The sequence below is a fragment of the Esox lucius genome, chromosome 1 (genome assembly GCF_011004845.1).
Source record: "Esox lucius isolate fEsoLuc1 chromosome 1, fEsoLuc1.pri, whole genome shotgun sequence".
NCBI lineage: Eukaryota > Metazoa > Chordata > Actinopteri > Esociformes > Esocidae > Esox > Esox lucius.
Window position 1 is genome coordinate 34224634 of NC_047569.1, and position 21901 is coordinate 34246534.

General features: G+C 42.1%; 1 protein-coding gene across 1 annotated transcript in view; it reads right to left on the bottom strand.

The window, feature by feature from the left end:
- The window catches only part of grik4 (glutamate receptor, ionotropic, kainate 4), a 371059-nt gene that overhangs the window by 20150 nt on the left and 329008 nt on the right, over positions 1–21901 (bottom strand). The window contains exons 13-14 of the mRNA XM_020047780.2: positions 7678–7881; positions 1808–1921 (exon numbers count right to left, since the gene is read on the bottom strand). Of these exons, the coding sequence (XP_019903339.1) occupies positions 1808–1921; positions 7678–7881 (318 nt within the window). The remainder of the gene's footprint in view (positions 1–1807; positions 1922–7677; positions 7882–21901) is intronic.

Consider the following 21901-nt stretch of genomic DNA (forward strand, 5'->3'; position numbering starts at 1 on the left):
CATACTGATTCTGTCTCTAGCTTCCACTCTCCCCTTACTCATACTGAGTTTGTTTGTCTCTCTCTCTCTCACTCTCTCTCACTCTCTCTCTATGATATCAATTCAAATTGCTTTATTAGTATTATATTCCAATGTACATATAATCAAAGTGCACTCTGCAATTAAAATCCTTAATATACCATAATTAAAATAATGTATTTAATCGAGATTGTCAATGGGACAATCAGTAAGAATCTTTGTTCCCTTTACTCAATCCCTCTGTCTCTTTTTTTCCATTTGTCTTTCCACTATTTAATACTACTACTAGGGGGGTTGGATAGGTAGAAACACATCCTGAAAACAGAGAAGTGGAATATGATGAGAATGTGCTTTTGATGAAAAGCAAAGTGGACAGACTATGGGGTGGTTGGCCTCAGAACATGGAGTGATGAAGACGGAGGTGAAGTACCGTCACTTGTTCAAAAACACTGTAAAACCAGTGAATCTACATAAGCAAAGGCAAAAGAAAAAATTTGCGCACACACACTCCCACTTCTAACACACGCACACACACAATCACATACATGCCCACCCACACACATCAGGGCAAGTAGCATGGCCAGAGAGATTAAACAGGATTAGGCCTACTTCACAGCCAGACAGCGGGTCATTCAAATTCAACAGGCATCTCCATTTCACTTCATTTCCCATTGTTATTGATCAGGCTGAACATACCATTTAATGTTTGAAATAAGCAGCGTAAGGCCTTTGAAGAAATCGGAGATCAATAGCTAGTGGATTAAATGTAAACAAGTGGAGTCACAGAAATTCAAATATTGAATGGTAAAACCGGAGCTATAGCTCTTGGGGCCTCTCCGTGAGACCTACGAAATTGCCAAGGGGTGCTGGGAGGGAAAGAGTCCTGGGTAAATAGATGTTGAGGAGACAAAAGGCTAAAATACAGACTAGAGCTCCAGACAGCCAGATAGACAGCCAGATCAGGGCAAACTCTCAAACCGCAGCTAATCCCTCCACTCCTGATGTAAAGCAGTAGTGGCCCCACATGCGTCTCTGTCTCTGCCTCACACATGCTTTTTACCCCCACCCACCGAGCCAGCTCACAGAGCTACGCCGATGAACGGGTTTCCCACGCGTCGGCCACGGCCACAGCTTGCTGCAGAGGTGATATGGCAACCCACTTAACGCTGCACCTGCTGGTATCGATTCATTCTCCCAACTGTTGGCTATATGTAGCCTCTCTCCTGGCGGCTCCCCTATTAGCACCAAGATAGGGAAGGGAGGGATAGACTGGGGGACGGGCGTCTGCGTGTGAATGCCCTATAGGCAGGCTGAATTAATGTTTACACACGCCGCCGCTCGGTCCGAAGCCAAGGGGCCCGTGGAGAGACCAGCCCGTCACCTTGGGTTTGGGGAAGGCCTTTGATTAATGGTTGGTCGGTGTTAAAACATAGTCGCGTCGCTATTGGATTTCCACCACCGTCGTTCCGGGTCCTGTTCTGGCTCTGGGCTGTTATTGGTGCGAATTAGCTCCCAGTCACAATCAGAGGCGAAGTGGGATTGGGAATGAAAGAGGTCCATTTATCAGGCCGTTTCACACCATCGTATCAAGGAGCACAGCACACCATCTGTTACTGTGGCGGGCAGAGGAGAGGGACGAAGAGATAGGGGCTGACTGAGCTCCCAGAACGAGGCTGGTGATTGGTTGCCGGGTCATTACCCAGGGTCCGCCGACCCCTACATTACCCAGCATTTTGTAGGAGGGTGTGTCAGCTGGGTAAGGGTCAGAGAGGTCAGAGTTGAGTCTTACCAGGTGCACACGGTACATGATACTGATTCCCAGGGTCATGAAAGGCTTGGAGAAATCGATGACCTTCTCCCTCTCTGCTGTGATAGTGAGCCCAGCAACGGCTAGATCGGCTTTCTGGAATGAACAGGAAAAAAAGAACCGTTAGTATACACAAACACAAAGGGATCTACAGTAGAACCATTAAGATACACAAACACAAAGGGATCTACAGTAGAACCATTAGGATACACAAACACAAAGGGATCTACAGTAGAACCATTAGGATACACAAACACAAAGGGATCTACAGTAGCACCATTAGGATACACAAACACAAAGGGATCTACAGTAGAACCATTAGATACACAAACACAAAGGGATCTACAGTAGAACCATTAGGATACACAAACACAAAGGGATCTACAGTAGCAAACATTGGGTTGCGGTGGTGGAAAATGGGAAATGAATGTAAGTAGGCTTCTAGTTTAATTCCTGCTCCTACTGTGCCCTCATTGTGGCCTGTGACTCCTTTGTCAGCCATTATGGGGGTAAGTATAATCCACTGTTGGCTTGCGGTTGGAGACACGACTCATGTAGGGCACCAGGGAGAACAGAGTGTAGAACAGAATGGAGGGCTACGTCACAAATCGCACACTATTAACTGTGCCGGGCAAAAGCAGCACATTACTGGTCAAGAGCAGTGCACTGCCGGGACAAGTGTGACATTTGGGAAGTGCCCTATAACACAGTGTGATTTTTTTTTTTGCATCCAGGCGAAGGGCAGATTGTTATGACAAATCACTCGACACCACAGCCAACTGGCAGAGGCAGGCGGAGTTTCTGGGTATAGTGGGGTTGTAACTGGGTCTGCTCCACCCCCCCACCACCCCAATCACCCCATGCCACAAAGTGCATCTGCGAGGGATTTTCCCCTACCCGAGGACCCAACGCAACCCAACACTGTTCTTTGTCTTTTGCAGTCAGAGAATAAGAGGATTGTCAGAGCTCAACTCCAAATGAGAGGAGAGCCTGCCTCTCCTGCAGTGCTGGATCCCGTCATCAGCATTTCTTTCTTTCTTTTTTTACCCATCAGCCCCCATTCTGACTGTCGATCCTAGTGAGTGTGCTCCCAGTTGAATTGGCCAGAAAGCTCTGTCCCAAAGAATCTATGGAAATGTTTTGCTCTGTTGCCCATCATCAGCTAGGGCAATGTCATCATATATACAGTGCTCGCTGAAAGGAAATAACCTACAAAGAAAATGTAGACAACTCAAATAAAAGAAACATGCATCGAGTGTTGTCATGCTGTGTCGCCGAGATGACTTTCATCATAGTGACTGGTTCTACCAGGTCTATCATACTGTATGCCTTTGTCCTGATCCAAAACTAATATTTTGGCAAGTATAAACAGAGCAAGGGAGAGAAACCAAGCAGAGATAAAGAGAAACAGCGATAGAGAGGGGGCGGACAGACATCGTGATACAGTGGGGCAAAAAAGTATTTAGTCAGCCACCAATTGTGCAAGTTCTCCCACTTAAAAAGATGAGAGAGGCCTGTAATTTTCATCAAAGGCACACTTCAACTATGAGAGACAAAATGAGAATTTTCTTCCCAGAAAATCACATTGGCCATAGTGGAGTTTGGAGTGTGACTGTTTGAGGGTCTGGACAGGTGTCTTTTATACTGATAACAAGTTCGAACAGGTGCCATTAATTCAGGTAATGAGTGGAGGACAGAGGAGCCTCTTAAAGAAGAAGTTACAGGTCTGTAAGAGCCAGAAATCTTGCTTGTTTGTAGGTGACCAAATAGTTATTTTACCGAGGAATTTACCAATAAATTTGAGCACAGTTCATAGAAGAAGTGAAACCAGACCAGAATCAATTAAAAAGAGGTCAAGGTGATACTAGAGAAGCAAAATGGGCCTGGAAGGCCTTCTCGTTAAGTTGTTTTTAATAACAAAAACTCTTAAGAGCACAACCAGGCATTTAGGGTTGAGTACATAACACACTTTGCTTGCGCTTTTTCTATTGTGAATTGGAATTGAGAGAAACCACTTAAATAGCTTATGTGGTACAGAAGTTCATGTGATGGATTTTTTTACAAACATTTTAAACACACAAAATATAACATGTAAATAGAAACATTTAACATGTTTTAATGTGTTATTATTGAGTGAACTTTCACTGGAGTAGCATGTTGCAATAAGTACAAGAATTCTGTGTTTGGTATTTTAAAATGTGAGTTATTTTAGTAAGCCGAATTTGCTGAAATATTCAGCGTGTATGTTGTTCATTTAGCCATCGTACTGGTTTAGTTACCTGAAACATACAGTTCTGCTCAAACGTTAGCATAGCCTTGGAGAATTGGTAATATATACAGAACAAAATTATAAACGCAACACTTTTGTTTTGGCCCCATTTATCATGAGCTGAACTCAAAAATCAAATACTTTCTCTATGTACACAAAAGGCCTATTTCTCTATGTACATAAAAGGCCTATATTGTTCACAAATCTGTCTAAATCTCTGTTTGTGAGTACTTCTCCTTTACAGAGATAATCCATCCACCTCACAGGTGTGGCATATCAAGATGCTAAATAGACAGCATTATTGCACAGGTGTGGCTTTGGCTGGCCACAATAAAAGGCAACTCTAAAATGTGCAGTTTCACTGTATTGGGGGGGTCTAATACCAGACTGCCCCTAGAGCCTAGCTTTGATGCATTTGGGATGCACCAGGCACTGGACAGCACCTGACTGCAGAGTGAGCCAGGAGAGACACGATTCCCTTTGAAAGTTAGGTCTTGCTGAAACTGAAAAGGCGTTAGAACACAACTAATTTGTTTTTGCTGAAGGAACAATACATAAACTAATGTACTTTGAGTATGTATTAGTTTATCAAGTATGACATCAGCCTCCCCATGACTATTTCTGGAGGTCCCAAAGGTCTACTGATTAATTAACATGGACTGTTTCCATGATGTTCTGTTGTTGCATCCAGAGCTAATGTGTGATAAAATCCCTTTACATAGTGAACAGGTCAGTGAATGAATCAGTGAAAGAAAGAGGGAGTTAATGAGTGAGTGAATAAATGAAGGAGTGAAGGAAAAGAGGTTGAAGACGTATACATGAAAGAAAAACAAAGCAGTCTCTACCTTGGAAAAGTAAAACAAATCTGTAACAACTGCTGAAATATTAATGCACCTACTGAATATTAATATTCATTACTTGAAATCTAAAACCTATTTAAAGTGTGTGTATGTGTGTATATGTGTGTGGAGGGAAAAAGAGAAATTTCACTGTATATAAGTCAGCTTTTAAATAATGCATTATTGTATTCTTTTCCCATCCAACCATAGTTGTTTCCACTTTCACTCAATCATAAGTTGGTGCCCTGGAAAAAAGATATAAAAAAAAAAAAATCAAAGCCAACCCTATGACTGATGAATAATGCATTGAGTTAGCTGTTCCCCACTGTATGTGGCATTTCATCTTCCCCACTAGGGCTTTGTCTCTAAGTCTGTGGCTGCTTTAAGCCCCGGTCCCCAACTAGCAGCCTGTAGCCCTAGACAGACTTGGTGGCCTGGAAGGCTGGGCCATATTTCTCTCTGTTAGTTCTACTAACCTGATTCTCTGTTAACCCAGTCAGCCGCTACAGGCTAACGACAGAAGTCACCATCCTGTATTCTCCAGCATAACCAAATTAACCTGTCAGTAGTCCCCTCCAGTCTGATGGTCCTGACCTGAAGGTAACCCCAACTCAACCTTCCTTTTTCTTCAGCGCTCTATGGTGCTCAGATACTGTGTACCACTTACATGACGCTATGGCTTTACCCTCCATTAGCCTATAGGACTATAAGACTTAAAGGGATAATTCGATCAAAAATCTTATTTTGGTGACAGTCCCCTTACTCTGTAGTTTTCCGCTTGCAATGCAGCTTTGCGATAGCAGTACGAACCGTTTCCATTCATGAATTTGGACGATGCTAATGATGCTAATTACAGACTGGGACAGAGCTGTTTGAAAAAATTCATTAGTGCCTTCTGGAATATCTCTTGATAAGTGGACTTTGAGAAAAATAAGAATTTTGGAAGAACTATCCCTTCTCAACACTTCCTTTCCATTAAACCATGTCTGGAAGAACATCTTCATAAAAACACCTCTCCAAAAACCAGCCATGTCACCCCACTGTTCACAACAAAATAATTGATTTGGATGGTTTGCAGACTGAGGATACTGTGTAGGCAGCTAGTCGGAACTGCTCTGATAATAAAACAATGAATATGTCTGAAAAGTGCAATAGCTCAACAGTAAAAAATTGAATTCATGACATGAAAATAATTAAACGGCATCAGCTGGGGTGTTGGTGGGTGGGTGTCAGATTGGGGATGAATGCACCACCAATTCCAGCTTAACTGGACGATTTTAAAGACATTTGTGTGTGTGTGTGTGTGTGTATGCGCATGACGATGACTGTACTAATTGAGATGAATTAGGGCAGATGAGCAACAGTATGTCACAGTAAAAAGGGTGAATCAAACAGCCCTGGACCAGCCAATATCTGGACTAATAAACAGCTCCAACGCTAAGTAATCTGGACCAGGCAATATCTGGACTAATAAACAGCTCCAACGCTAAGTCATCTGGACCAGGCAATATCTGGACTAATAAACAGCTCCAACGCTAAGTCATCTGGACCAGGCAATATCTGGACTAATAAACAGCTCCAACGCTAAGTCATCTGGACCAGGCAATATCTGGACTAATAAACAGCTCCAACGCTAAGTCATCTGGACCAGGCAATATCTGGACTAATAAACAGCTCCAATGCTAAGTAATCTGGACCAGGCAATATCTGGACTAATAAACAGCTCCAACGCTAAGTCATCTGGACCAGGCAATATCTGGACTAATAAACAGCTCCAACGCTAAGTCATCTGGACCAGGCAATATCTGGACTAATAAACAGCTCCAACGCTAACTCATCTGGACCAGGCAATATCTGGACTAATAAACAGCTCCAACGCTAAGTAATCTGGACCAGGCAATATCTGGACTAATAAACAGCTCCAACGCTAAGTCATCTGGACCAGGCAATATCTGGACTAATAAACAGCTCCAACGCTAAGTCAGAACCTTCTTCTTTTTTCCTTCTTCTTCCCCGTTGCTCCTCCTCCTCCTATACTACTACTGAACCCACTTCAACACTTTCTTCTCTCTGACTCCTCCGACTCCTCCATCTCTTCCTTTCCCCACTTCCCTTTGTCTTCCCACTCATCAACTCACATCTCTGCTTGGTTACACCCACTGACTACAACACCCTTTGAATGTGAAAACACCAAGCAGCTTAGGGCACTAATAGTCACTGGGGAGTTGCAATGCTCCTAGACCCACATCTCCCCATATCACAGTCATCTGACCCTAGAGTCCACAGAGACACACTAAGCTGGGGTTGTGGATTTGATGTTAATGGGGTCCCAATACGAAGTACTACATTTTATACACTCACTATTGTTTGGCGCTCTGGATGAAAACATCTGCAAAATGACATGTAAATATAGGCAAACAGCTTGTACATTCAAATTGTACAAGCTGTTTTCATTGCGTTTGGAATAACCGTTGTAGTAACTATGTAGTAAAGTTACAAATGTGACCACACAAGCTTTGTATGGACAGTGCAGGCAGATCCTCTAATTCAGTGTGATGTATTACAGTAGTGAGTGCAACATTTTCATGTCGGCACCCAGGTGCAGAAAATTGTATCCACTCCATGGTTTGAATATGTAGTCCTCAGTTCATCAACAAAGTTAGGGACAGATTTCTTCCTGGTCTAGATGATGTTCCTGGCTTAGTCAGTAATGTGAACTATGCAAACGTGGCTGTTGTCCTCACCCTGGAGATGAGCTCTCCCACCATGCCCGTCCAGGTGCCGTTCGTCCCGGAGACCCCGTACACGCCGTCCGCCACCAGATTGATGCGGTATTTGAACTTCAAGATGTCCGCCAGCTCCTTCAGCATGTCCACGCAGAAGCCCTCGTAGCGGTCATTCCCTTCCCTCTCCTGGTGGTTTGGTCGTAACATCACGTAAGGGTTCTCCTGTAAGTGGAGCCAGACAGCATTATGTAGCATGACACATTACAGTAAACGTGGCCTAGCCTGGCGTGACATAGTGTACTTTCAATCGGGTCAAGGGTCAAGTAGAGGGTCAAGTCAATGGTGGCAGGTTGTCTGTCAAGACCTGTGGACGCTATTTGACCAGAGGTCATTTGCGTTGAACAGGAGCCAATGAGGTGATAGTCTATCTAGGCTTACATAAGCATCCATTAACTTGACGACCTGGCACAGGAACAAAAGCACTCAGACACCTGCCGCACACACGCCACATGTTTTACAGCTCCGTCTTTAACCGACTTCGTTTTTTACTAAACGTTGAGAAGTCAGTACATTCACTTAAGTGGAGATTTGTCAACCAGTTGTACTATGGTCACATTACACCAAACACCCTAGCTAAAAGACAACACATTGTCGGGGGGAGGGTTCAGCCTAGTGGCAGGAGCCTGGCAGTTTAAAAGCATTGGGCTGGTAACTGATAGGTCAATCAAATCCCTTAGCCGAGGAGGGGAAAAAATTTCATTTAGCCCATGAGAAAGGTAGTTAACCCTAATTGTTCCAGGGTCACTGTCAATAATGTCAGATCCTCTGACTCTGACCACACTATCGTAGACCTGAGGGAGAGTGAACTTTTCCAATTCACGCGTGATTATAATCATGTGTGAAATATAGTACAAATATAAGCACGCACCTAATTATTCTGAAAAAGCATGTATCAAACCTTGCACGGCCAGATTATTAATGATGTTGTGGGAGAGGACTCTTATAACCTGAGCTAAACATTGTTACTTGGCAATGTGCTGTCGGTTTTACGGGGTGAAGCCAGCCTTGTAACAAGCAACCTTTAAAACAGATCCTCTGTCTGCAGCCAGGTTTACATCCAACCATAACACGTCGATGTGCGTCTGCTCGGAAACACGTCCACTGTTTTACGTCTGCTGGGGTGAACCGTCTTTGGGCGGCTGAGGTCCCCTAATAACCAGCTTGGCCTTTCTGTGATGCTGGATGCTGCAGAAGCCCTGGAGGCCAGGCTGTGTTCTTCCGGTGATATGTCAGGCTGAGCACCTGGTTGACGGCCATGCGGTTCTGCCCGGTGTCCCTGCCATACCACTGAGGTGGTGCAGTCCAACAAGCCCAACATACTCTCAATGGATTTTTCAAAGTTCATCAATTTCTTCAGCCTCCTGAGGTTGAAGTGGTGCCATTGTGCCTTTTTCAGCCTTTTGTCCATGTGGTGGGACCATGGCATGTCCTCTGTGATATATGGTGGGACCATGGCAGGTCCTCTGTGATATGTGGTGGGACCATGGCAGGTCCTCTGTGATATGTGGTGGGACCATGGCAGGTCCTCTGTAATAAGTGGTGGGACCATGGCAGGTCCTCTGTGATATGTGGTGGGACCATGGCAGGTCCTCTGTGATATGTGGTGGGACCATGGCAGGTCCTCTGTGATACGTGGTGAGACCATGGCAGGTCCTCTGTGATACGTGGTGAGACCATGGCAGGTCCTCTGTGATATGTGGTGGGACCATGGCAGGTCCTCTGTGATATGTGGTGGGACCATGGCAGGTCCTCTGTGATACGTGGTGAGACCATGGCAGGTCCTCTGTGATATGTGGTGAGACCATGGCAGGTCCTCTGTGATATGTGGTGGGACCATGGCAGGTCCTCTGTGATATCTAAATCATTACACGCAGCTTTTATTCACAAAACAAAAGCAAAGTTTTTCTTTTCTTTTTTGGATTTGCAGGGAAATCAGTCTGGTGGAATGGACTTTTAGCTACAGTATGGTGAGCTGTATCCTGAATTCAAAAGAGAGAAAAGGCTCACTGTATTAAAGAGAAAAATAGATGGAACACAGTTGTGGAGCAAACAGAGAAATTGCTCTGCTGTACTTCCACTAGGACGGCTTTAGTTGTTGACTGATAGACTGAGGGATGGATTTGTCTCGCAGTACGAAACCGCATCCCTCTATTGTGACACGGCAGAAAACCAGAGAGCTCAAAGACTACACGTCATACCACCCCCGTCACCATGGCAACATCTGTTTTTCTTACCTGTGGTACTACCCGGACACTTGATTAGGGTTCTACTTCCCCTCCATCTTGACTGATTACAGTACATACACCACTTTGCACAGACTGATAAGAGAGTTGGAGTAGGGATCACAGAATGAGCCATTTCAGGCCCAGAGACGATTTTCCAGCTTTTTCTGCATCATATCTGAGATGCCTGAATCACGGCAGTCTAATTGTTTCCCTCCATCAGTGTTAGATGGATGTGGATGCTTTGAGCGTACATGCGCAGGTGTGCTCCTGGCCCTGCCTGGAACCAAGAAGAGTGCAGACAAGAAGACAGGGCTTTTTGGGCACTGACTCAGAGCATGCTGACACTATAAATGCAAATCCTTTGTTCATTAACTCATTAAATGGGCCACGCATGTTACCTTTCTGCCCGCGAGTGGACACCTCTGCTGGGGTTATATGGCACCGCGCAGAAAGGTACAATATAAATGTAAATGATTCCATGGCTCACAGCAGCCTGGTGGAGGAAGCACTCAAGCATCGCAGACGGACGGATGCGTTCCCTTTCCCTTCCCAAACTGGGGCTTATTAAAGAGCAGCATTTCACGGGCCAGTTGTACATTACAAGCTGGGGGTTTCAAGGGGGAAAGCTAGGAAACTAATAAACAAACCTTCTGGATTCAATTAATAGGTCTCTACGCCCCCAGCGAGAAAGAGGAATGGCCCGCTCTGCTTAATTAAATGTGGCCCATAATTCCCGACTAGCTCTCACTTGTTGATTGATGATTGTGAAAGGGAGGCAAAGTAATTCTATATTTATCTCCCCAAAAGCCTACACTATTAGGAGACTCTGTAGAGGGGGAAATACAGCCTCTGTTGGTGAGCTGGTTACTGGCTGACAAATAAAATAAAGAGCTGGCTCTGACCCATCTATTACAGGAATAAAAACTTGTTATCAATCGATAATGGTAAAGGGACCATTATCGAGCGAAACAATACTCTCTCTCAACCCCTCCCCTTCTTTCTCTCTGTCTCTCCCTCTCAAGCCCCAGCTTGGTTCTGGGTAGAAGAACTTGAGGTTACATCCACAGACATAAACGTCCCTACTAACCAGAGACGTATTGTATGAAACACTATGCTTCCGGATTAACCAAATCAAGGGAAAATGAGATCTACATTCTGATGCACAATCCCAACCAATTAGTAAAAGGACAATCAAGCTAAGAAGAAATAACCACTTACTGTGTCTCTAGAATAAGGTCGGTTTTTATATCCTTCAGATTCTGTAGCAAAACTGTTGCAACACAAATTAGAATCGATGTTAGAATAATTCAAGTACAGTGGATCCCTTTCAGTTACATTCCATTTGCTAAGTTTGCTGCTGTTTGGTTTCTAGAGAAAGCAGTACATGGGTTCCATAGTTTTGAAACAGATCAAACGTTTAGTAACACAATCTGAGAACCAGTTTTTTGTGTTACAACCATTTTTAATCTACAGAATCTGTCCATACTAATGTACTATATAAATGACCCAAATACATTATAACATAGCATATTTAAATACAGGCCCTGGGGCTCATCCAAGAAATCTAAACAAATGCACTAATGACAAAAAGGAATTCTGGATCCTGAAAGTATATAAAGGCATTGCTGGGTTCTAAAATCTCCTCTGATGCTTGATTTAGCTCGCCCAGTTCCTTGGAAGTAATGGAATAGCCCCTAAAGTGCAAAGACCACCCATCAGACAAGCAATCAGTATTTGAATAAAACACAGTTGAACCCTGATGCGGGTCAAAGTGCAGTCACAATCCATTTGCCTCACAACATCTCCTTTATGTAAACATATAGAATTGTGGGCATTGGAAACATACTGTAGTAGAAGCATACAGTAGTAGACAACATAGTAGTCAGGCAGTTCAGATCTAAAACTCTCTATAAGAGAGAGGCTGTAGAGAGTCTGACAATATTCAGAATGATTGAGTTGTAAGGAGATTGGTTTTGTCTAAAAGAGCGAGCGGGTGATTTATCATTACCCTTGACCATTTCTTAACCCAGAGCAGGAAAATGGGATTACACTCTACTTTCTCACAAGATAATAAAAAAAGTGTCATGATATCTAAAAGCCACAGTCTAATAATCTGCTCTCAGGTATTTCTGTCCTGTAACAAGGACTAGTCCTGGCCTTAAGGTTGTGAATGCCTGAAATTGTTCAAATACTTCAGCTGTGCTTAATCTAGGGTGAGTAGCACAATGGAACCAATGACATCTCAAAAGCAAAAATTCGGCCAATCTGACCTCCAAGCAAACTGATGCAAACGTTCAAAGGTTTAAATTGCGTTTGAACCCAGGACATCTTCAGGTACAGTGCTTTGGGTCAATCCTTGACAAGTGAGCAGAGAGGATGATGGGAATAATAAACCTTGACCCTCCTGAACAATCATAACCTAGCATTACAGTCCACTTGACTGACTGTGGTCTGAAGCCTGAAGGTGACATCACTTCAGATTGACAGAGTCAGAGCCCTGAGCCAGCCAATCACAAATAACTTTAAATCAACTAAATTAAGAGCCTCTGTTATCAACACAGAACCATCAGCTGTTTGCTAACATTTAAAGGCAGAAAAACAAAACATTGCTAACAAAAACAGCCATTACAAACTGTCTGGGGTCATTGGAGGCGAAAATCTATTTGGCAAAAGGGTTGTATGCAATATTGCATTGGACCTCAGAGGTACCGAGGTCACGGTGACAGTGGTGCAGAGCTGTAATGGACCAGTCTGCATGATGGGCGGACCCACAGGTGCAGGCGGAATTCTCCTGGTGCCGCTCTGTACTTCAGCCGTTCTGCACTGCAGCTGCTCCAGAGATAGCGTGCGACGCGGCAATCACGCCGTGATGAATGAGTTGTGATAGCGACAAAATTGCTCCTTGTAGCTTTTTACATTTGCCCAGATGACTCTATATCTACCAAGTGAAATCAACACGTAGCGGTTCGTTCCGTGCGCTGTCTTAACACCCCCTCATTTGTTAGAAAAGGCCCACTGGTCGTCGAAACGAACCATTCCACCTGCATCCCAATCATTCCAAATCAGACCTTTTCGCGGCCTGACACTGTATTCACTTTATTCTGCTCAATCCTTAACCAATAAGTGTAACACTGCAAATAAGACATTGCAGACATTTGGGCTCTCCTTACAAGATACTTGGGGCTTATCTTGTGATTGGGGTAGTGGTAGGAGGAAGGGCTAACTATAATGCAGTCACCCAATCTATCAGGGCTAAAGCCCGCTGTAACACCGCTCCATTCCAACTCAGTGTGATTGGAACATGGCTTTAGCCAATCATAACCCAGCACCAAGAACCCCAGTGCTGTTCAGTCAAAAAAACCCAAGGCTTCGTCAGGAAATCAGTGTGCCCTAGTGGAGTGAGGAGAGACCCTCTCCTCTTAAGCTGTGTGAAGGAGGGAGACAGAGGAGAAGATCTACATTTCCTCTTCGAAATGATAGCCTCTTGACAAGACACAAAGGGAAAACTGCTGCCAAATAACAGAGCATCAACAGCCACACAGATTACATCTTCAATTTTTAGGCATATAGCGTTTCATAGACGGTATCTGAAGCACTTAGCCCGCTAAGCACGTCACTAATACACATTTCTGAGTGTGTATAGAGTAAGGGACCGTATTTATATTGAGGACGCCTTCCGACTTATGGCAGATGCAAACAGAGACTATTACAGACACTGTATTTAGATTGCCCCCGGTAGACTTAATTGTTTATTACTCTTCTGAACCAAGTGGATTTTCTGTTTTTTTTTTCTGTTATCAAAGGACATGAACTGCAGACTTCCCATCTGGGCACAACAGATTTGCTAGCAAGCTGGTCTTGCTGTTGTTAAGTACATGGTCACCCATCACCGCACAGGCTACAAGGGCAACCGTGATTGGTCAATAACAGCGGCGACTCCAAAGACATACCCCTGATTTCTATTTCCTTTGCCTCACTTGAGACTGGCTGAGCGGCCTTCAAGGTCAGGAAACAACCAATGACATGGCAATGAGTAATCTGTAAAAAATAATGTTCAGGTTAAAACTATTGGCACCCTTGCACATTTTTCAAATCATTTATAGCTTTAGTTTCTTTGGTTTGCAGTTGAACAAAACCAATTTTTTTTTATAATTTGCTAATCTTAATTTATACCACAAAGACATCCTGAAATGGCCCAGACAATATTATCAGCACCTTCTAGAAGCAGGTTGAAATCATTTTGATTTCTAGCAGGTGTTTCTCCTTTACTAAAACTCACCTGTGGTCCCTACAAAATCCCTCATTCAACCTGTATGAATATAAAGAAGGACTCATTCTCCTGTTTTGTGTCATTGTGTGCAACGCTACGAGTATAGAGAAAATAAAGGAAACCGTCTGATGAGCTCAAACCTAAGTAACACTACACCGTCATGGATTAAAATCCTGCAGCGCACGCAAGGTCCCCCTGCTCAAGCCAGCACATGTCCAGACCCGTCTGAAGTTTTCCCATGACCATCTGGATGATCCCGAGGAGGAATGGGAGAAGGTCATGTGGTCTGATGAGACAAAAACCACTCGCCGTGTTTGGACGAAGAAGAAGGATGAGTACAACCTCAATAACACCGTCCCAACCGTGAAGCATGGAGGTGGAAACATCATTCTTTGATGCTTTTCTGCCAATGGGACAGGACGACTGCACCTGTTTTGAGGGGAGGATGGATGGGGCCATGTATCGCAAGATCTTGGCCAACAACCTCCTTCCCTCAGTAAAAGCATTGAAGATGGGTCGTGGCTGGGTCTTTCAGCATGACAACGCCCCGAAACACACAGTCAGGGCAACTAAGGAGTAGCTCCTGGAGTGGCCTAGCGTGGTCCTGGAGTGGCCTAGCCAGTCTCCAGACGTGAACCCAATAGAAAATCTTTAGAGGGAGCTGGAACACTGTATTGCCCAGCAACACCTCTGAAACCTGAAGGATCTGGAGAAGGTCTGTGTGGAGGAGTGGGCCAAAATCCCTGCTGCAGTGTGTGCAAACTTGGTCAAGAACTACAGGAAATGTATGATCTCTGTAATTGCAAACAAAGGTTTCTGTACCAAATATTAAGTTCTGCTTTTCTGATGTATCAAATACTTATTTCATGCAATAAAATGCAAATTTATTACTTAGAAATCATACAATGTGATTTTCTTGATTTTTGTTTTAACTCACAGTTGAAGAGTACCTATGATAAGAATTACTACATGCTTTGTAAGTGGGAAAACCTGCAAAATCGGCAGTTAATCAAATCTTCTTCACACTGTATCTTAAGACTGCACAAAAAGAGCGGTCCACACAGTCAGTACAGAGGTGCAGGAAGCTCATCCATGCTTATAGGAAGCATTTGATTGCAGCTACGGTGTAAAAATATATACATATATTAGGTTCTGAATCAAAAACAAAGGTTCTGGAATATTAATAGTGAACTATACTGTAACTACATAACCTGGGCTATAAATACAATAGGTTTTTGGCCAGGCCCTGATGGGATCAAAGTACACAGGCTCTTTATGTCTTGCAGCTGTTGTAGTTATCAGTAGGTTACTGTTGATCAGAATATACATTTTTCCATTATGCTGTTATGTTCACAAATTTTCCAGAGATTGTGATTTAAAATGTTGTATTTTTTCTATGAGCATTCACTCCTAATGCTGATTGACTCTGACTTGTTTCCAAAACTGCTACGGGGCATCATTTTACATTTAAAATTTTAGGGTGAAGATAAATACAACAAAAGGGGCAATAGAAAATAAGGGATCCGAAGACAAAGTCTCTTTACAGAAATATCTAGATAGATGGTTGTGTGTATAATATTCTATTGGTAGCTAGAATTATAGTATATACTGTATACTCATTTTAATTAGAAACTTGACATATTCAATATTGCTTTATGTTATTGTGTATGAGTTTATACAAAACGTGCCATGGAATCAGTACAACAACAATTTTGTTTCAGTAATCCAATGAAACTGCTATACACATTTCTATTCATTCAATTTCTTTGCTGCCATAGTTTATGGCCGAAAGACAAGATCCCAATCTTCTCCCATCCATCTGCCTCCTCCATTTTGGTTGCAATGCTGTAATCAATTGATTGTAGCTTAGGACAGAAAAAAAAAAACATTTCCATATAGTTTTGTTAGCTACATTTGTGTCATAATTCCACAATTCCTATATACAACCCTGTTTCCAAAAAAGCTGCGTAAAATGCAAATAAAAAACAAAATGATGTGCAAATAATTTATCCCAACATTTAATTGAAAATAGTAAGAAGACAACATATCAAATGATGAAACTGAGAAATGTTATTGTTATTGGAAAAATGCATGCCCATTTTTTATTTGATGCCAGTTACTCATTTTAAAAGATTTCTAAGAGGGGCATGTTAACCACTGTGTAGCATCACCTCTTCTTTTAACCAATTGCTGTAGTTATGAAAATTAAATGTTTTCATCCATTCTTACTTGATATAGGATTTCGGCTGCTCAACAGTATGGAGTCTCTGTCGTATTTCTGTTTCATAATTCGCCAAATTAATTCAATGGGTGACACTTTTAGCACCCGGACTCTTTTACTACAGAGCCATGTTGTTGTAATGTGTACAGAATGTGGTTTGACATTGTGTTGCTGAAATAAGCAAGACCTTCCCTGAAAAAGACATTGTCTGGATGGCTGCATGTGCTGCTCCAAAACCAGTACACAGCTCTGGAAAAAAATTAAAAGACCACTGCACTTTTTCTTTACTTTCCAATTAAAGACAAAAAGGAAGGTTTTGAGTGAGGAACAGAAGGGCTAATATTAAGAAACCACTGCTAATTGAACACTTCTGTTCCTCACTCAAAATATTCATTTTCAACTTTTTTGGAATGGAAAGAAAAAGGTGCAGTGGTGTCTTAATTTTTTCCGGAGCTGTATACTGTTCAGCATTAATGATACCTTCACAGATGTGCAAGTCACCCATGCCATGTGCACTAATGCACCCCCATACCATCACGCATGCTGGCTTTTGCACTGTTGGCTGATAACAACCCGGAAGGGTCCTCTCCTCTTTAGCCTGGAAGACACAACGTCCATGTTTTGATTCGTCACACCACAAAATAGTTTTCAATTCACCTCAGTCCATTGAAAATTTGCTCGGGCACAGAGAAGGCGGTGGTGGTTCTGGATCTTGTTTATAAATGGTTTCTTCTTTGCATGGTAGAGTTTTAACTTGCGTTTGTGGATGCAGTGACATGCTGTGTTCACAGACAGCTGTTTTCAGATGTGTTCCTGAGCCCATGCAGTGGTGTCCACAAAAAGAATTGTGTCTGTATTTAATGCAGTGCCGCCTAAGGGCCCAAAGATCACATCCATCCAATATTGGTTTTCTGCCTTGTCCCTTGCGTACAGAGATTCCTCTGGATTCTCTGAATCTTTTAATGACATTGTGTACTGTAGATGATGAAGTCCCTCAAATCTTTGCAAATTTACATTGTGATACGTTATTTTTAAATTGTGGCACTATTTGGCTGCGCAGTCTTTCACAGAGTAGTGAACAGAGTGGTGCTCTTTTTATACCCAATCTTGTTTACTGACCTGTTGCCAATTAAACTTATTAGTTGTGAGATGTTCCACCAGGTATGTTTAAGCATTACACAACATTTCCAGTCTTTTGTTGCCCAAGTCCCAACTTTTTTTAAATGTGTTTCAACCATCAAATACAAGCGGGCATATATTTTTCAAGAAACAATAACATCGCTCACTTTCAACATTTGATATGTTGTCTTTGTACTATTTTCTATTGAATATAGGGATTAAATTATTTGCACATCATTGCATTCTGTTTTTCTTTACATTTTACACAGCGTCTTAACTTTTTTGGAAACAGGGTTGTATAATATAATCTATTAAATGTAAACATGCTTTCAATTAAGCATTTTTTATATAATCCATATGTATGATTTCAATCATATTTGTAATTATATTTCTATCTGTCTTGTCTGAAGAATATAATTAAATTTCATACCAGCTTTGTATGGCTTGTTTAAGAAAAGGTGATACTTTTTTAATTAAAAATGACAACTTGCAGTCTGCATAAAGGCAATAATAAAATGATTGAACAATGGTAAGCCTCTCCAAGCAATCTAAAGAAGAAACAGTATGTGAATAAACTTGAACTGTAAAACTTACATACATTTTTTAATCCAGGTTAAAAACACTTATTTTTTTACGTGCCTATGACTGAGCACTTAAACGTAACTGTTTAGCCTTACAGCTTCCTATGTTTTTATCCAATTTTAAATGATATGTTTTCTTTTTGTATTTTTTTCTTTTTGTTTTGATGTTTTCATTTGAATATTTATTTTTATGTTATTGTACTTTCATATATTTTTCTTTGTAAAGCACATTGAATTGCTTCGATGTATGAATTGTGCTATATAAATAAACTCGCTTGCATCCCGCCCATTTGAGCATTAGGGATTGAGCCCCATGTGATTGTAAACAAATATAGTCATGGCCAAAAGTGTTGGCACCCCTGAAATTATTCCAGAAAATCAAGTATTTCTCACAGAAAAGTATTGCATTAACGCATGTTTTGCTATACACATTTTTATTCCCCTTGTGTGTATTGAGAAAAAAAAAAAGAAGCAAATTGGACATAATTGCACACAAAAATGGGCTGGACTAAATTCTTGGCACCCTTAACTTAAAATTTGGTTGCACACTCTTTGGAAAAAATTACTGAAATCAGTAGCTTCCTATAACCATCAAAAAGCTTCTTACACCTCTCACCTGGAATTTTAGACCACTCTTCCTTTGCAAACTGCTCCAGGTCTCTCATATTAGAAGGGCGCCTTTTCCCAACAGCAATTTTAAGATCTCTCCACAGGTGTTCAATGGGATTTAGATCTGGACTCATTGCTGGCCACTTCAGAACTCTCCAGCGCTTTGTTGCCATCCATTTCTGTGTGCTTTTGGAAGTATGTTTGGGGTCAGTGTCCTGCTGGAAGACCCACGATCTCGGACGCAAACCCAGCTATTTGACACTGGGCCCGACCCAAAATCCTTTGGTAATCCTCAGATTTCATGATGCCTTGCACACAGGCAAGGCACCCAGTGCCAGAGGCAGCAAAATAACCCCAAAACATCTTTGAACCTCCACCATATTTGACTGTAGGTACTGTGTTCCTTTCTTTGTAGGCCTCATTCCATTTTCGGTACACAGTAGAATGATGTGCTTTACCAAAAAGCTCTATCTTGGTCTCATCTGTCCACAAGACGTTCTGTCCACAAGTACATTCTGGCAAACTGTAGTTCTGGCAAACTTGCTTTTTTATGTCTCTGTGTCAGCAGTGGGGTCCTCCTGGGTCTCCTGCATAGCGTTTCATTTAATTCAAATGTCGACGGATAGTTCGTGCTGACACTGATGCACCCTGAGCCTGCAGGACAGCTTGAATTTCTTTGGAACTTGTTTGGGTCTGCTCATCCACCATCCAGACTATCCTGCGTTGCAACCTTTCCTCAATGTTTCTCTTCCGTCCACATCCAAGGAGATTAGCTACAGTGCCATGGGTTACAAACTTCTTGATAATGCTGCGCACTGTGGACAAAGGAACATCTAGATCTCTGGAGATGGACTTGCAACCTTGAGATTGTTGATGTTTTTCAACAATTTTGGTTCTCAAGTCCTCAGAGAGGTCTCTTCTCCTCTTTCTGTTGTCCATGCTTAGTGTGGTACACACAGACACACAATGCACAGACTAAGTCAACTTCTCTATTTTTTATCTGCTTTTAGGTGTGATTTTTATATTGCCCACACCTGTTACTTGCCCCAGGTGTGTTTAAAAGAGCATCACATGCTTGAAACAATCTTATTTATCCACAATTTTGAAAGTGTGCCAAGAATTTTGTCCAGCCCATTTTTGGGGTTTTGTGTGCAATTTTTGTATGTCCAATTAGCTTTTTTTCCTTCTTTTTTTAGTTTTGTTCCAATACACACAAAGGGAATAAACATGTGTAAAGCAAAACATGTATTAATGCAATACTTTTCTGTGAGAAATACTTGATTTTCGGGAATAATTTCTGGGGTGCCAACACTTTTGGCCATGACTGTATTGAAAAAAATACATATTTTCGTATATTATGGATCATGTTACAACTCCGGGGACAAGGGCATGCTTACCCACTCACTGTGTTGCATCACCTCTTCTTTTAACAATACTCTGTGTTTGGGAACTGTGGAGTCCAATGGCTGTAGTTTTGAAAGTGAAATGTATTCCTATTCTGCTTGATATAGGATTTCAGCTGCTCAACTGTTCAGGGTCTTCTTTGTCATATTTTTTCATTTTCAATGAGTGACAGATCTGGATTGCAGGTAGGCCAGTTTAGCACCCAGATGCTTTCACTACAGAGCCATGATGTTGTAATAGCAGAATATGGTTTGGCATTGTCCTGCTGAAATAAGCAAGGCCTTGAATTTCTGAAAGGCAGCATGTGTTTCTCCAAAACCTGTTCAGCATTAATGGTGCCTTCACAGAAGTGCAAGTCACCCATGCCATGTGCACTAATGCACCCCCATACCATCACGGATGCTGGCTTTTGCACTGTCCGCTGATAACAAGCAAAGCGGAATGGTCCTTTCCTCTTTTGCCCGGAGGACACGACACACCACAGAACAGTTTTCCAATACACCTCAGTCCATTGAAGATAAGCTCGGGTCCAGAGAAGGTGGCAGCGGTTGTAAGAGCCAATTTAATGTTTCAATAGTTTGTATATATTTTTCAGTATTATTTTGTATGTTTTCTGATGTATAATTTCTGTTCTGTTTCTTTAATGGTTACGCCCACTCGTGGAGGGAAGGTTGAACTTGAAGTTCGTGCTGAGATAAGGGGAGAAACAGTTTTCTTACCGTTTGGTCTGTCATTATGGATAAAACTCGTGTTTAAGCGTGTAAGGAAACACAAGTTAAAGGATTAACAAGTGAAATCTTAAGATAGGCTACAGGAGCCAACAGGATTTTGTATATTTTTATGTTTTGAATAAACTCGCACTTGTTTACGGATTTTTTACTGACTTCTGTGACGAGTAAGAAGACATTTTTCCTGCTATTATAAGTGAACCTAGGAACCACCTACAGCGGTTTTGGATCTTGTTTATACACTGAACATAATTATAAACGCAACATTTTTGTTTTTGCCCCCATTTATATATGAGCTGAACTCAAAGATCTAAGACATTGTCTATGTACAAAAAAGGCCTATTTCTCTCAAATATTGTTCACAAATCTGTCTAAATCTGTGATAGTGAGCAGTTCTCCTTTGCCAAGATTAATCCATCCACCTCACAGGTGTGACATATCAAGATGCTGATTAGACAGCATGATTATTATTAGGCTGGCCACAATAAAAGGCCACACTATTATGTGCAGTTCCATCACACAGCACAATGCCACAGATGTCGCAGGTTTTGAGGGAGCGTGCAATTGGCATGCTGACTGCAGCGTGTATTGCCCACTCAAATTTAAAATTTTGTTCAGTATATATGGTTTCTTCTTTGCATGGTCGAGTTTTAACTTGGATTTGTGAACACAGCGACATACTGTGTTCACAGTCAATGGTTTTCAAATGTGTTTCTGAGCACATGCAGTGATGTCCATAGTGTCTGTTTTTAATGCAGTGCCGCCTGAGGGCCCAAACATCCCATCTATCCAATATTGGTTTTTGGCCTTGTCCCTTGCGTACAGAGATTATTCTGGATTTTTTGAATCTTTTAATGATAATGGCCCTCATTTATCAAAAGTGCGTACACCAAATTTCCAGCGTACACCTGGCGTACACCCAAAACCACGGTGACTTTGAGATTTATCAATATGGACGTTGGCGTACGGCACTCTCAAATCCTACGCCAGCTCAGGAGGTGGTGTACGCACGTTTTGAGTTAGTG